The 12,097-nt window shown below is 34.2% G+C and overlaps 2 protein-coding genes across 2 annotated transcripts; one reads left to right on the top strand and one right to left on the bottom strand.

Moving 5' to 3' along the window:
* The first annotated feature begins 322 nt into the window (after positions 1–322).
* On the top strand, positions 323–3,857 carry LOC129306102 (protein AUXIN SIGNALING F-BOX 2). The gene is made up of 3 exons (XM_054946462.1): positions 323–1,506; positions 2,203–2,698; positions 2,784–3,857. Exons 1-3 carry the CDS (start codon positions 1,055–1,057, stop codon positions 3,549–3,551), a joined length of 1,716 nt encoding a protein of 571 aa, XP_054802437.1. The 5' UTR covers positions 323–1,054; the 3' UTR covers positions 3,552–3,857.
* A 3,375-nt stretch (positions 3,858–7,232) lies between these two features.
* On the bottom strand, positions 7,233–9,695 carry LOC129306826 (cysteine-rich and transmembrane domain-containing protein WIH2-like). Its single transcript, XM_054947574.1, has 3 exons — positions 9,536–9,695; positions 9,122–9,389; positions 7,233–7,634 (listed from the first exon to the last, which is right to left on the bottom strand). The coding sequence occupies exons 1-3, from the start codon at positions 9,579–9,581 to the stop codon at positions 7,583–7,585; spliced, it is 366 nt and encodes a 121-aa protein (XP_054803549.1). The 5' UTR covers positions 9,582–9,695; the 3' UTR covers positions 7,233–7,582.
* Positions 9,696–12,097: the final 2,402 nt, after the last annotated feature.

Below are 12,097 nucleotides of genomic sequence, written 5' to 3'. Positions count from 1 at the left end.
AGATATTTTTTAAAATTTATAGTTTTGTTTTAAAAGATAAATTTTTAAAATTTGCTTTATTAATATGCACAATATTATTTTAAATTATTTTATATTTTAAAACAGTACCATTTTATACTTTTTTTTAAATTGATTTGAAGATTTTGAACTCTTTTCCGGGCAGAAAAAACTGCTTTTCCAGAAACAGAGTGCATTACCTTGGCAGAAGAGGGCTCACTTCGAGAGCGGTGACAAGGACGCATGCATGTTCACGCAATCAACGGTCAAGAATCTCTTAATCCCGTCATAAAACTCCATGTCTTTCGTACGATTCAAAGCCTTTAACTCAACCGGGGTTAGGTTTAATACTGGCCCTCGGGTTGGGGTTTGTCCCTGAGCCTGACCCTAGTTCAGCTTTAACACTGCCATGTAAGTGACAGAGGGGAGGAGAGGAGGAGTTTGGGTTGGTTTTCTAGGCTCGCCTCTCATCTTGTTTGGGATGTAAATTACTATATGTAGGAATCATAGATTGTAGATTCGGGGATCTATTCAGTTCATTTTTCCTTTTCTTCAAGGCTCTTCTTTTTTTTTAATATAAATCGGTTGTAACCATCACCTTTTGATTTGCAGAATATCGCTGGGGAAATAATTTTCTGTCGAGTTCTTCCTCACGATTCTAGCTTTTTCTTTGTAATTTTCTTAAGAATAGTAGTGCCCGTTTATCCATCTTCCCGTGTCCAATCTGGAAAATCTAAAAAGAAAAAAAATTACCCTCTTTCAGATCTCTTGTGGTGATGATGATTTGAAGCTATATCGTTAAGGTTGGTTTTGGAGATCTTATCTGCTCACTCTTGTTTACTGGGTGATCTATTTTCCTCGTTACGTTTTTCACTTTTTCTCAGCCAAGGGGCCTTGATCTGGGGAATATCCGTCTTAGATCTGAAATTCCTTCAAGTTGTAGTACTTTCTATCGAAAACACTAGATTTTCTGCCTGCACTTTGCCTCGCAGCACTTGGGGACAGCAGATGAAAATTTTACGATAAAGTTGAGTAAATTGGTAGGTGGAGGGAAAAGATGAATTATTTTCCAGAAGAGGTAGTAGAACACGTTTTCGATTACGTGACGTCTCACCGGGACCGGAACGCTGTGTCTTTAGTGTGCAAAAGCTGGTACAGAGTAGAGAGATGTAGTCGGCAGAGGGTGTTCATAGGGAATTGCTACTCGATCAGTCCTGAAAGAGTGATCCAAAGGTTTCCGGGTCTTAAATCCCTAACTCTGAAGGGAAAACCGCATTTCGCGGACTTCAATTTGGTTCCTCATGACTGGGGAGGCTTTGTGTATCCATGGATTGAAGCTCTGGCGAAAAGCCAGGTTGGATTAGAGGAGCTTAAGTTGAAGAGGATGGTAGTCTCGGATGAGAGCCTGGAGCTGCTTTCCTATTCGTTCCCGAATTTCAAGTCTCTAGTTCTTGTTAGCTGTGAAGGGTTTACCACTGATGGTCTAGCAGCCATAGCTGCAAATTGCAGGTAAGGACTTCTGGGAACGAGTCATATACGATAACCCCTTGATCTGATGTTCGTGTTGGAAGAGCACTATTTGATGTGTCATTTTGTATTTTTGATGTGAAGGTTATCTCGTGGATTTCGTTTGTTATAAATAGTGATTGGTTCTTGTTTTTTTGTTTTGGAAGCTCACTGCTTTAACTTATAGCTTGTGCCTTTTCATCTTAAGAAGGATGTAGTTGCAGAAACATTAGTATTATACCATTTAATTTATTGCATGAATGTTAAATTCTATTCCATGATATGTATTTTTCTACAGTTTTGTAGATCATGCGTGTTCTTTATTTAAATAATAACGTAGATAACTCTTTGAGGCTGTTTGCTGTCTCTGTCTTAGTGTCCTGTTGAGTTTTGATTTGGTATGGATTTCTGTGAGCTTCTATGGAAGTTTGGAACTTTATAGGAATATTTAGTTAAATTTTGAACAGGCAATTATCCTGATTGATTTCTCAACTCTTTATAATTATGGGATTTGTTGTTGCCATCTATGGTTTCCTACAGATACTCTGTTGGTGTTTGGTAGGGTGGAATGTGGTTGAGTAATCTGTTTTGCTGCTTCCTAGAAGTAACATCAAATGCATTCAGCTGATAGCAACAATCTGCAGAATGATAAGCACGTGTCACTGACTACATATTTTGTGGCTTGTATATAAATTGCAGGTTACTGAGGGACTTGGACCTACAAGAAAATGAAATCGATGATCACAGGGGCCAATGGTTGAATTGCTTTCCTGATAGTTGCACATCACTCGTCTCTCTCAATATTGCTTGCCTTAAAGGAGATATTAATCTGGGAGCTTTAGAGAGGCTTGTTGCAAGATCTCCTAACCTTAAGAGCTTAAAGTTAAACCGTGCTGTGCCCCTTGATGCCCTCCAAAGGATATTAATGAGAGCACCTTGGCTGACAGATTTGGGTACTGGGTCCTTTGTTGATGATCTGGATTCCGAGGTCTACTCCAAGCTAAAGCATACAATTTTGAAGTGCAGATCAATAACCAGCTTGTCAGGGTTTTTGGAGGCTGCTCCTCAATGCTTGCCTGCTGTATATCCTATTTGCGAGAACTTAACATCCTTAAACCTGAGCTATGCAGTAGGGCTTCATGGCAGTGATCTAATAAAGCTAATACACCACTGTGTGAAACTTCAGCGCTTATGGGTAAATATATTTAGTAAAGAGCAATTTCCTTTCATTTTTTTTCCCTTGTATAGTGGGGATGCCAATAATATCTATAATCATGCAGATATTGGATTCTATTGGGGACAAAGGGCTCAGTGTTGTAGCTTCCACATGTAAAGATTTGCAGGAGTTGAGGGTTTTTCCGTCTCTTCCTTTTGAAGCTGGGCCCTCAGCCGTGACAGAACATGGGTTGGTAGCAATATCCGCTGGCTGTCCTAAGCTTCACTCATTGCTTTATTTCTGCCAGCAGATGACAAATGCTGCCCTCATAACGGTGGCAAAAAACTGCCCAAATTTCATCCGCTTTCGGCTGTGTATCCTTGATCCTACGAAACCAGATGCTGATACAATGCAGCCACTGGATGAAGGTTTTGGAGCAATTGTTCAGTCTTGCAGGCGTCTCAGGCGTTTGTCAATGTCGGGTCTACTGACTGATCGTGTTTTCTTGTATATTGGAATGCATGCTGAGCAACTTGAAATGCTATCTGTTGCTTTTGCTGGAGAAAGTGACAAGGGAATGCTTTATGTGCTGAATGGATGCAAGAAAATTCGCAAGCTTGAGATAAGAGATAGCCCTTTTGGCAATATGGCACTTCTAAAGGACATAGGGAAGTATGAGACAATGCGATCCCTTTGGATGTCGTCCTGTGAAGTGACCCTGGGAGCCTGCAAGATATTAGCTAAGAAGATGCCGAGATTGAATGTGGAGATCATGAGCGAAAATGAGCAAGAGTTCAATCTGGATGACGGGCAGAAAGTAGATAGGATGTACTTGTATCGTTCATTGGTTGGCAAGAGGAAGGATGCTCCAGATTTCGTCTGGACTCTGTAGGTGCCTGTTAGGCTACTTAATTTCTGGTTATTGGGCAGTTTGTACTTTATTTTTGCAGACTAATCAAGGCAATAGTAGCCTGGTGTAGTGGTTTTGTTATTATTAGCTTATGACATTCCCTCCCCTATTTCAAGCGTAGATAACATAGTCGGGTACCTTGACTTTCCCTCTAAATCAAAAATTCCGAAGTTGGAGGTCAGAAGACCTGCAGGTGTACCATTCGCCAAAAGGTTATATAGTGCTCCTAGGTGCTAATGCAGGACCGTAATGTATTGAGTGAAGAATCAATTTATATGCATTGATCAAGAGTAGTCGTTGTTGAAGTTAGCAGTGATCCTAAAGCATGAACTAGCAAGGAAAATAGAAATTTCAGAAAATCTGAATGGATGGAGTTATGAGATTTTATGGACAATTACCGGGCAACTGGCGGAATAAACACTGCGCGCCGCGCGCGCTCGCATGGATGGATGTATGCGTGTTAAATTCTCAACGCCATACAGCACGCCTGCCCTTGCGGACTGGTTGCGAACGAACTTTATTGTCTCTGCGGGTTTCAATCTTAGATATGTCACCTTTTGTGGTGTGAATTTTTGTAAATTATATATTTTCTCATATTATTTTATAATAAATTCTTGATATTAATATTATTAATATATCACGATTCACTTATTTTAGTTTGATTAAATAAAACTATATTAAGCACATGAAACCAAGTATCAAATTCCTTCTTGTTATTATTAATACATCAAAATTTGTTTATTTTGATGTGATTAAGTAAAAGTATATCAAGTTTATACTTAGTTTTATGTATTTAAGGTACTTGTTTTTAATTAAATGAATACATGTATATCATTTAAAAATTATTTATTTTATTTATTATTAATATATTAAAATTTACTTGTTTTCATTTGATTGAATAAAAGTATATTAAATATATAAGATTAACTATATAAATCTTTCCCATTCCCTTATTAATATGAAAGAATAAAATGAATTTGCTCAATTTTTTATCCCAAGTTAAAATGTAATTTTGCAACAACATCCATGAAAAAACTAATAATTTAAAACATTATATCAAGCATATTAAAATAGTTTCACGATTTTTGATATAAAAAATTATTCATACACATTAGCATAGATTGTCACCAGCAGAATTCGAAAATACTCGTCCCCATCTTGTCAGAAGGCAAATAGCGATAATTGATTTTTTTTTTTTGGTAAGTTAATAGATGGTGAAGTAAACCTTTTCATATTTTTTTTCATTTCATTCATAACAGTCTGAAGTCGACTCCCCATGGTCACCAACAAGATGCATAGAACTCTAACAGATGAGTCACCTATAAACCTATAGATTCTTGAAATAACAGCTACGCCATCCAAAGAGCAGAGTCGGTGCTGTTCTCAAGTCTCTAAAGGTTTTGTTTACTGGTTATTCCATTTTATTAGTGTTTTACCTATTAATTATCTTTATTAAGTTAGTTTTTATTTTATTTTATCTTTTAATGGATTTAATTAGATTTAACCTAGATTTCTACCTCGAGTTAGGAGGCAGGCTTGTTGCCTCAATTAGGTGTATATAAATACCGATTACCATGAATAAATATATTGATAGAGAATTTATTTTTACTCTAACATCTTACAACAGATATAATTTGCAGACTCCTAGAGAGGAAAAATCATGTGGAAGACGGACCTCAGTTTTACTAGGAGGAAATATGTTAAGCCTGCATATTCTTTGAGGATATTTTAATTCTGCCTCATGCTTTTGTTTACCATAAGCTATGCCATAAGGGATTGGGGCAGGTTTGGTATGTTTGGGCAGCTTATCGGTCCCAATTCATGGGACTTCCGGGCAACCAGCTGAGCTTCAAATGAAAGATGAGGCCTTCGAACACTGTCAACCTGTCTCTCCTGGGACATTCGATAAAAATTGAATGAAACAGCTACACCATCCATGTTATGTATAGTTCAATCTAACTTTCCCGACCTTCTTTATGGTCCTCCCGTAAAGTGACTTTCATGCTCTGTTTTGTTGGAAAGAAAATATGGTAGGAAAGAAAACATGGAGAAAAAACAGATTTTTCCTTATTTAGATAGGGAAGAAAAAATGAGAGGAAAGAAAAAGTGGGAGGAAAATAGGGTGTGAGATTCATTGTTTTTTCCTTCTAACTTTTCTCTCCAAAAGTGGAGAGATTTTGGGAGTAAAATTTTGTTCCACTGTCTACCCTCTTTTCTTATTTATTTCGCTCTCTGACTCTCAAGAGACTACTTAATTACATTAATTTAATTTTAATTAAACAGTTTAGTTTATAATTTTTAACTTTTATAGTTATGAATTACATTAATTTAACTATTTAATTAAATAATTTAGCCATTGATTAGATCAAGTGTCTAGAATTACATTAATTTAATTTTAATTATTTAATTTTAAAATATAATATAAAAAATATATTTTTAACAAATAATTTGATATATTTTCACAAATATAATTTCATGAAATATGATATATTTTGATATAAGGGTATTATAGTTATTATTATATCTATTCATTTTCTTTCCTCCCTATTTTCTCCTGTCCATTCAAACAGAAGGAGTGATAATATTTTCTTTCCAGTTTTCTCTTCTCCATTTTCTTTCCTCTCATTTTCTTTCCTTTCAACTTTTCTTCCCATCCAAACAGAGGATTAAATTAGAAAAAACACTTTTTGTACTTACACTTTGTTTGAATTTTAATAAGTTCCTACATTTTATTTTCAATATTCTAAGTCACTACATTTTCAAAGGATACTAATGTGGCACAAAAAGTGTTAATAATACTAACATGTCAATTAATATTCTTAATTTGGTAATAACGTGCCCAATTAATGTTGACATGAAATTTTTTAATAACTAAAAATGAAAAAAAATAAGGCTACACAGATAAAACAAAAAATCTGACCTGAATTTTTTAAATGATAAACAAAAAACACAAATTTCATGTAGTTTTTTTAATTTTTCCTTATTAAAAATTCCATGTTAACATAAATTTGACACACAAGGTTTCAGTCGAAAAGGAAAAAAAGACCTTCATTTGAAAACCCACAACTAGCTAGTTTTTCAAAACTTCTGTTTACAGGTCTCTTTGTATGTATTGTCCAAAAAGAGGAGGGCTAGGAACACCCCATTTTCTTAAGAAAGAAATAAAAGATTCTTTTTTTAGAATATAAGGAATATCTCATTAAAATTCTCATATATGGTTCTCTGAGGGGGAGTCCCCTTGGTTTACCTATCTTAATAAAATCTATGATTGGTTTGAAAAATACCTTGAGATTCAGGAAATTGTTGATGATATAACTAGTAAATGGGAATAGCATTTCTCTTCTACATGTCCATGGAGTTTTGAAAAAATCCCACTCACAATCCATGTAACAAGCTACACTAGGCAAGAAGTGCAGATTCATGAAAATATAGAACAACATCTAAGTTATCACGCTTGCATATCCACCATTTGAGTCTTCAACAATTATTCCAATAATTACATGCACAAAATTAACAATGTTAATTAATATGTCAGTATATTATTAACACTGTTTGTACCATGTCAACTTTCCTATAAAAATATAGGGACCAATGTTGCAAACGAAGGAAAATGTAAGAACTTGGAATATTAAAAAAAAAAAAGTTTAAAGAATTATACCAAAATTTGAGAAAAGTACAGGGATCAAAAATAATATTTTCCCTTTAAATTACCTTAAAACTGTCAAGTCTAGTACGATGGAAAGAGATTGGTTGATAAAGATAAGAACAATCTATAACCACACCTCTAGCTGTTATCCTGTGAATTTTAGACAGTTTAAATTTCCAAATATCACTGTGCATTCAGTGAGACTTCCATAAACCAGAACACGAACCTATGCACACAAGAGTTGGATGAAAAGGGGAGGGGGTTGAAAGACCAAGAAGAATTACATGAATGACCAAAGACTCATCAGATCCCACACATATCAATCAGACCATCGAGCAACATTTCTCCAGAGAGCTATAACTGATCATCAGAAAAAGCAACACTCCTCAAGCACACAGCAACAACAGAGAGCTGCCAAGCTGCACATGCAAAAAAGGAACTATGCGCATTAGTTACCACAGTCAATAGAAGAGTATGCCTTAATTACCAAACCAATAGGGAGGGGGCCTGAAAATGATTTTATATCCCTTGTCAAATTAGTGGACATCACAAGCTCAAATAAAATAAATCTATAGTTATGTTGAACGATATTTTCTTAAAAGGTAAGAGGTTATTCAGTTCATTATGGACAATTTATTAACAGGAAATAATTCTCTATAAACTAGGGATGAAAAGTTGCCAAACTGATTTCCAATCACAGCTACCCGGCAGACAAAGAACCAATTCAGGATCAGCAAATTTAACACGAGACAAAAATATGGAAGTGTTAAGCACATCAGTGAAATGCACAAAACTGCAAGTAAACTGACAAGTATTTATAGTGCAGCTTTAATGTATATGCATCTATCAATCTATATTTGACATTTGGACAAGGCAATTTCAATGTTATAATATTGTACCCTCAAAGCATGCCGTTATGTGACATTGCGTAGGGATTGAGGTACACATCAGAGTCGTGCACTAGACGAATTCTGTTATTAATGTCTCCAGGCAATGTAAATTTTTTTTTTTTTTGGGTGGGGGAGCATGCTTAGGTCATCAGCAAGTATTGGATTGTGCAGTCTAAGCCGAAGGCCAACGTCAAACTTTTTGAATGAGGCCAAAGCCCTTTGACTTTGCTGCTTTGTATGCAATTTGATGGATAAATGCTTTTACATTTCTTAATGCCAGCATTCTTACATTTATGTACTTCCATTGGTGCCATATTTTCCCCTTCTCAACTTGAAATTTTAACCGCCCAACGGCCCAAATGTGTTTAATTTATGGTTCAGCAATGACTTCCCTAGTAGATGTTGAGTTCCCTTTGTAGATGTTTATAAAATCATTAATAAACTTAAACTGAAATTCTAAGGTAACCGAAGTTGTTTGGAAAAACAAATAAAGGCATTGCTAAATTTTCGGATATAATAGTAGAAATATAGAATAACGCATTGATGAGATATAATTTGCTCACAAAATTGACATTCAACAAAAAAGGAAGAGTCAAACAGGCAGTTAAAAAATGTTCAAGTTCTAGCATACATGATGACAGAGGCAAGAATCTCTGCCATCGAATCTACACAAAATTCCTCCACTCCTAATTACCTCTATATTACCCACCATTATGTTCTACGGCCCTGATTGAAGTGCAATTATCTTATAAAGACCTTTGGTATGTTTGAGGAAAAGCGAATCTACTTTTAATGCATAGAAAATGGCATTACGATATTAGTTATTCCCATGATATCATTAATAAATATCGTGTCTTTCTCGTAAAGTTTTCATATAGAGGCAGGAGGGTGACTTTATGAAAAGCATCTCTGAAATAAAAGGTTTAGAAAAACATCACCCTGTTCAAAAGCAATACACATATTTGACTATACATAACTTAAAAATGCCATAAAAGAAAACAAAATAAAAAGCATACCAGCCTTGCAAGAATGAGGCGCAACCGGTGGAACCATCGTAATAATGATGTTCGCAGTGATGGTGTTGGTAAGTTGGGGGAGGAGGAGGTGGTGGTGGATACCCGTTATTGAAATAACCCTGATAACCTTGATATGGCGGACATTGCTGCGGCGCCGGTGGCGGAGGAGGGAATCCTGGATACCCAGGTGGCGGCGGTGGAGGGTACCCTTCGTGTGGTTGCAGTGGCGCCGATGGGTAGCCAGGTGGCGGAGCGTAAGATCCGTACCCTGTATAAAATTCGCGCATATCGTTGGTGGACGATCAAAATGGGAATCGAAATTTGACGCAAGAAATGCAGAATCGAAAGCAGGAAAATAAGATTTTTTAAATTGTCGATTAATAATAAACAGTAGAGAGTTTTCACGAATCATACCTGGAGGAGGGTAGGCTTCTTGAGGGAGTCTCTGGTAGCTGCTCATTTGGCCGAGACGGAGATCACAAAGGGATCGTCTCAACTCCGCTCTGAGGCAGCTTGATTAATTAGAAAAGGATTAGCTTTAGCCCCCTTACCACTTGCCACGGTACCACAAAAGCGTCGTCGTATGCTTCTAAGTTCTAACAGCAGATCATATCATGCTACGCGTACGCGGCCTTGTCTCCTACAATACGATTAAAAAAAGAAAGAGCACACAGCTTACTTTTATTTTAGAAAAAAATTAATAATAATTAAGTTCTGATAATTTGTTTAAAAAAATAAGTTGTACGCAGTACGTCAGACAATTGTAAATAAAAAATTCAATCAGAAAGTCTGAATTATATTTAAAATTTAAATGTTTTATTTAAAATTAAATTTATAATTATTTAAATTAATATTTTAAATTTGTTTAAAAAAATTATTGAGTAATTGTTTTTTTTTTTTGGGACTTATCGTTTTTCTCTTTATTTTATGATGCTTTATCATATTTTATTTTTATTTTTCGGAACAAATGAAGCGCGTCATCCTTCTTCAACTTTATGAGAATTACATTTGGAGCCAACAACTTAGGCTAATGGCGCCAAGTTCCTCCGGCTTGTGAGAGGTTGTTGATTTGATCCCATCTATTTTTTTTAACTTTTTCCTTATATTAATGCTATGCTTGGCTTGCGATAAAAAACAGGAGAAGAGAAAATGTAAGGAGAAAAAAAAGTGAAGGGATGCAATTTTCTTCCCTTATATTTGGTTGAGCGAGAAAAAATGAGATGAAAGAAAAATTGTTAATTTTGTATGGATAATAATGATCCTGTAATTTGTAAAATGTTATAAAAATAGAGATTGAGAAAAGAGAGAAGAGAAAAAACTATATTAAGAGAATAAGATAATAGAGAGTTTTCTTATTTCAATGTGTAGAATATAACTGATGTACCTTCTATTTATAGGCACAAATATATCAATTAAAATAAATAAAATATACAAAATAATAATAACTGAAAGATATTATAGTAATCGAAAGATATTAGAAAATTTAAGATAATGGACATCCACATAATATCCTAATATTTATAACGCTCCCCTTGGATATTCAAATATTGTGTCTCGTTAAAACTTTACTAAGAAAAACTCAATAGGACAAAAACTTAGTGAATAAAAAAGAGTATACAATATCGTCATATTTATTGAAGCTGCCTCATTAAAAACCTTACCAAAAAAAACGCAATATGGCAAAACCTTGATTAAGGGGAAAAAGAAGTGCAGCATAACTTTTACTCCCCTTGATGATAATATTACTCATTATTCTTGAGTCATTGTATTATAACTTGTGTGTTAATTTCTTGAATATTGTTGCTGCGAAACCCTTTGCATCTATGAGTTGATATGCTCTTTCAGCTGGACTATATATAAATCATTGCCTTCGTATAATATCTTGAAACATCTTCTCTTTTAGATAGGAACACATTTTTCACTTGTGGTATATCTTGTGGGAGTAGAAAAATAATCATAATATACTTGTATTTTCATAAATGAATAATCTCTTGAAAGTTAACTAGTATAGTTCAAACTAGACATATATAACACATAGACAATCAATTAATTTTGATCCTAAATAAGTTTAGTAAATCAACCGCACATAATAATTCCTCAAGCATATTATATAAAGTACATAACTTCATTGCAAATCAATGCAATATCTTAAATTGTGATATGAAAGCACTCATATGTGGTGCTTTGGGACCATATTTCATTATCCCTTTAAAGAAAAATGATCTTGATTCATATCTAATCACCTAATATTTTAACATATTTATCTAACAATCAAGTGTTCATAGAAACTCTTCAGAACATTCAATAATGCTCAATCAATCAATTCTAATGCAAATCAATGTATATATAATCATACGAACAAATAAAATGAATGAGAAAGTTTCTCAATAAGCTTTGTAAGTTTTTGTCATCTTGAATCTTTTTCAGATTTTCGAGTAAATGCCACTGTATAGGGAGCCATATAAGTAAGCTATCATTTAGTTTATGCATATAAGATTTCTATATTGCTAGATTAATAACATATCAAAAATCATTTCATCCACCACAAAATATATTAATGCATATTTTAAATCCTTGTAAGATATTATTATATTAAAAGCCAAGCTTTGTTTGTGACATTTCATATTTTTCTTTCACATAAATACTTATATATAATATTGCACTTCAAGTGCTTGAACTATAAGTTCACAACTTTCATGTCATAAATAAGTGAATGTAATTCTACTTGTATTGCATCCTTTTTTTTTTAATCTTATCATCTTTCTATTCTAATTCTATAAAGATCCTCATTTGATGGTAATATTTCATTTTCATTGAAAATGTTGTCAACAACACTTATCTTTTCGATTTCATCATTTCTCACATTGACATAACTTTTAAATATTGTTTATTATTATCAAGTACCTGATACTCTTCTAGTAACTTAAAGTCAGTTATGTCTTAGCTTCTTTTAGAATGACAACTTCTTAATATGAC

Source organism: Prosopis cineraria, unplaced genomic scaffold (assembly GCF_029017545.1).
Source record: "Prosopis cineraria cultivar Desert tree isolate PC_DT_omini unplaced genomic scaffold, ASM2901754v1 PC3, whole genome shotgun sequence".
NCBI classification, from domain to species: Eukaryota; Viridiplantae; Streptophyta; class Magnoliopsida; order Fabales; family Fabaceae; genus Prosopis; species Prosopis cineraria.
The sequence above is the reverse complement of the archived record's forward strand: the minus strand, read 5'-3'. Positions and strand labels throughout refer to the sequence as shown.

Excerpts from the sequence above, each read along its gene's own strand:
- LOC129306102 (XM_054946462.1), top strand. The coding sequence starts at position 1,055 with ATGAATTATTTTCCAGAAGAGGTAGTAGAACACGTTTTCGATTACGTG. Across the intron at positions 1,507-2,202 it reads GCCATAGCTGCAAATTGCAG|GTTACTGAGGGACTTGGACC; the intron begins GTAAGGACTTCT and ends TATAAATTGCAG. Across the intron at positions 2,699-2,783 it reads TGAAACTTCAGCGCTTATGG|ATATTGGATTCTATTGGGGA; the intron begins GTAAATATATTT and ends ATAATCATGCAG.
- LOC129306826 (XM_054947574.1), bottom strand. The coding sequence starts at position 9,581 with ATGAGCAGCTACCAGAGACTCCCTCAAGAAGCCTACCCTCCTCCAG. Across the intron at positions 9,390-9,535 it reads AGAAGCCTACCCTCCTCCAG|GGTACGGATCTTACGCTCCG; the intron begins GTATGATTCGTG and ends AATTTTATACAG. Across the intron at positions 7,635-9,121 it reads GCCTCATTCTTGCAAGGCTG|CTTGGCAGCTCTCTGTTGTT; the intron begins GTATGCTTTTTA and ends TTGCATGTGCAG.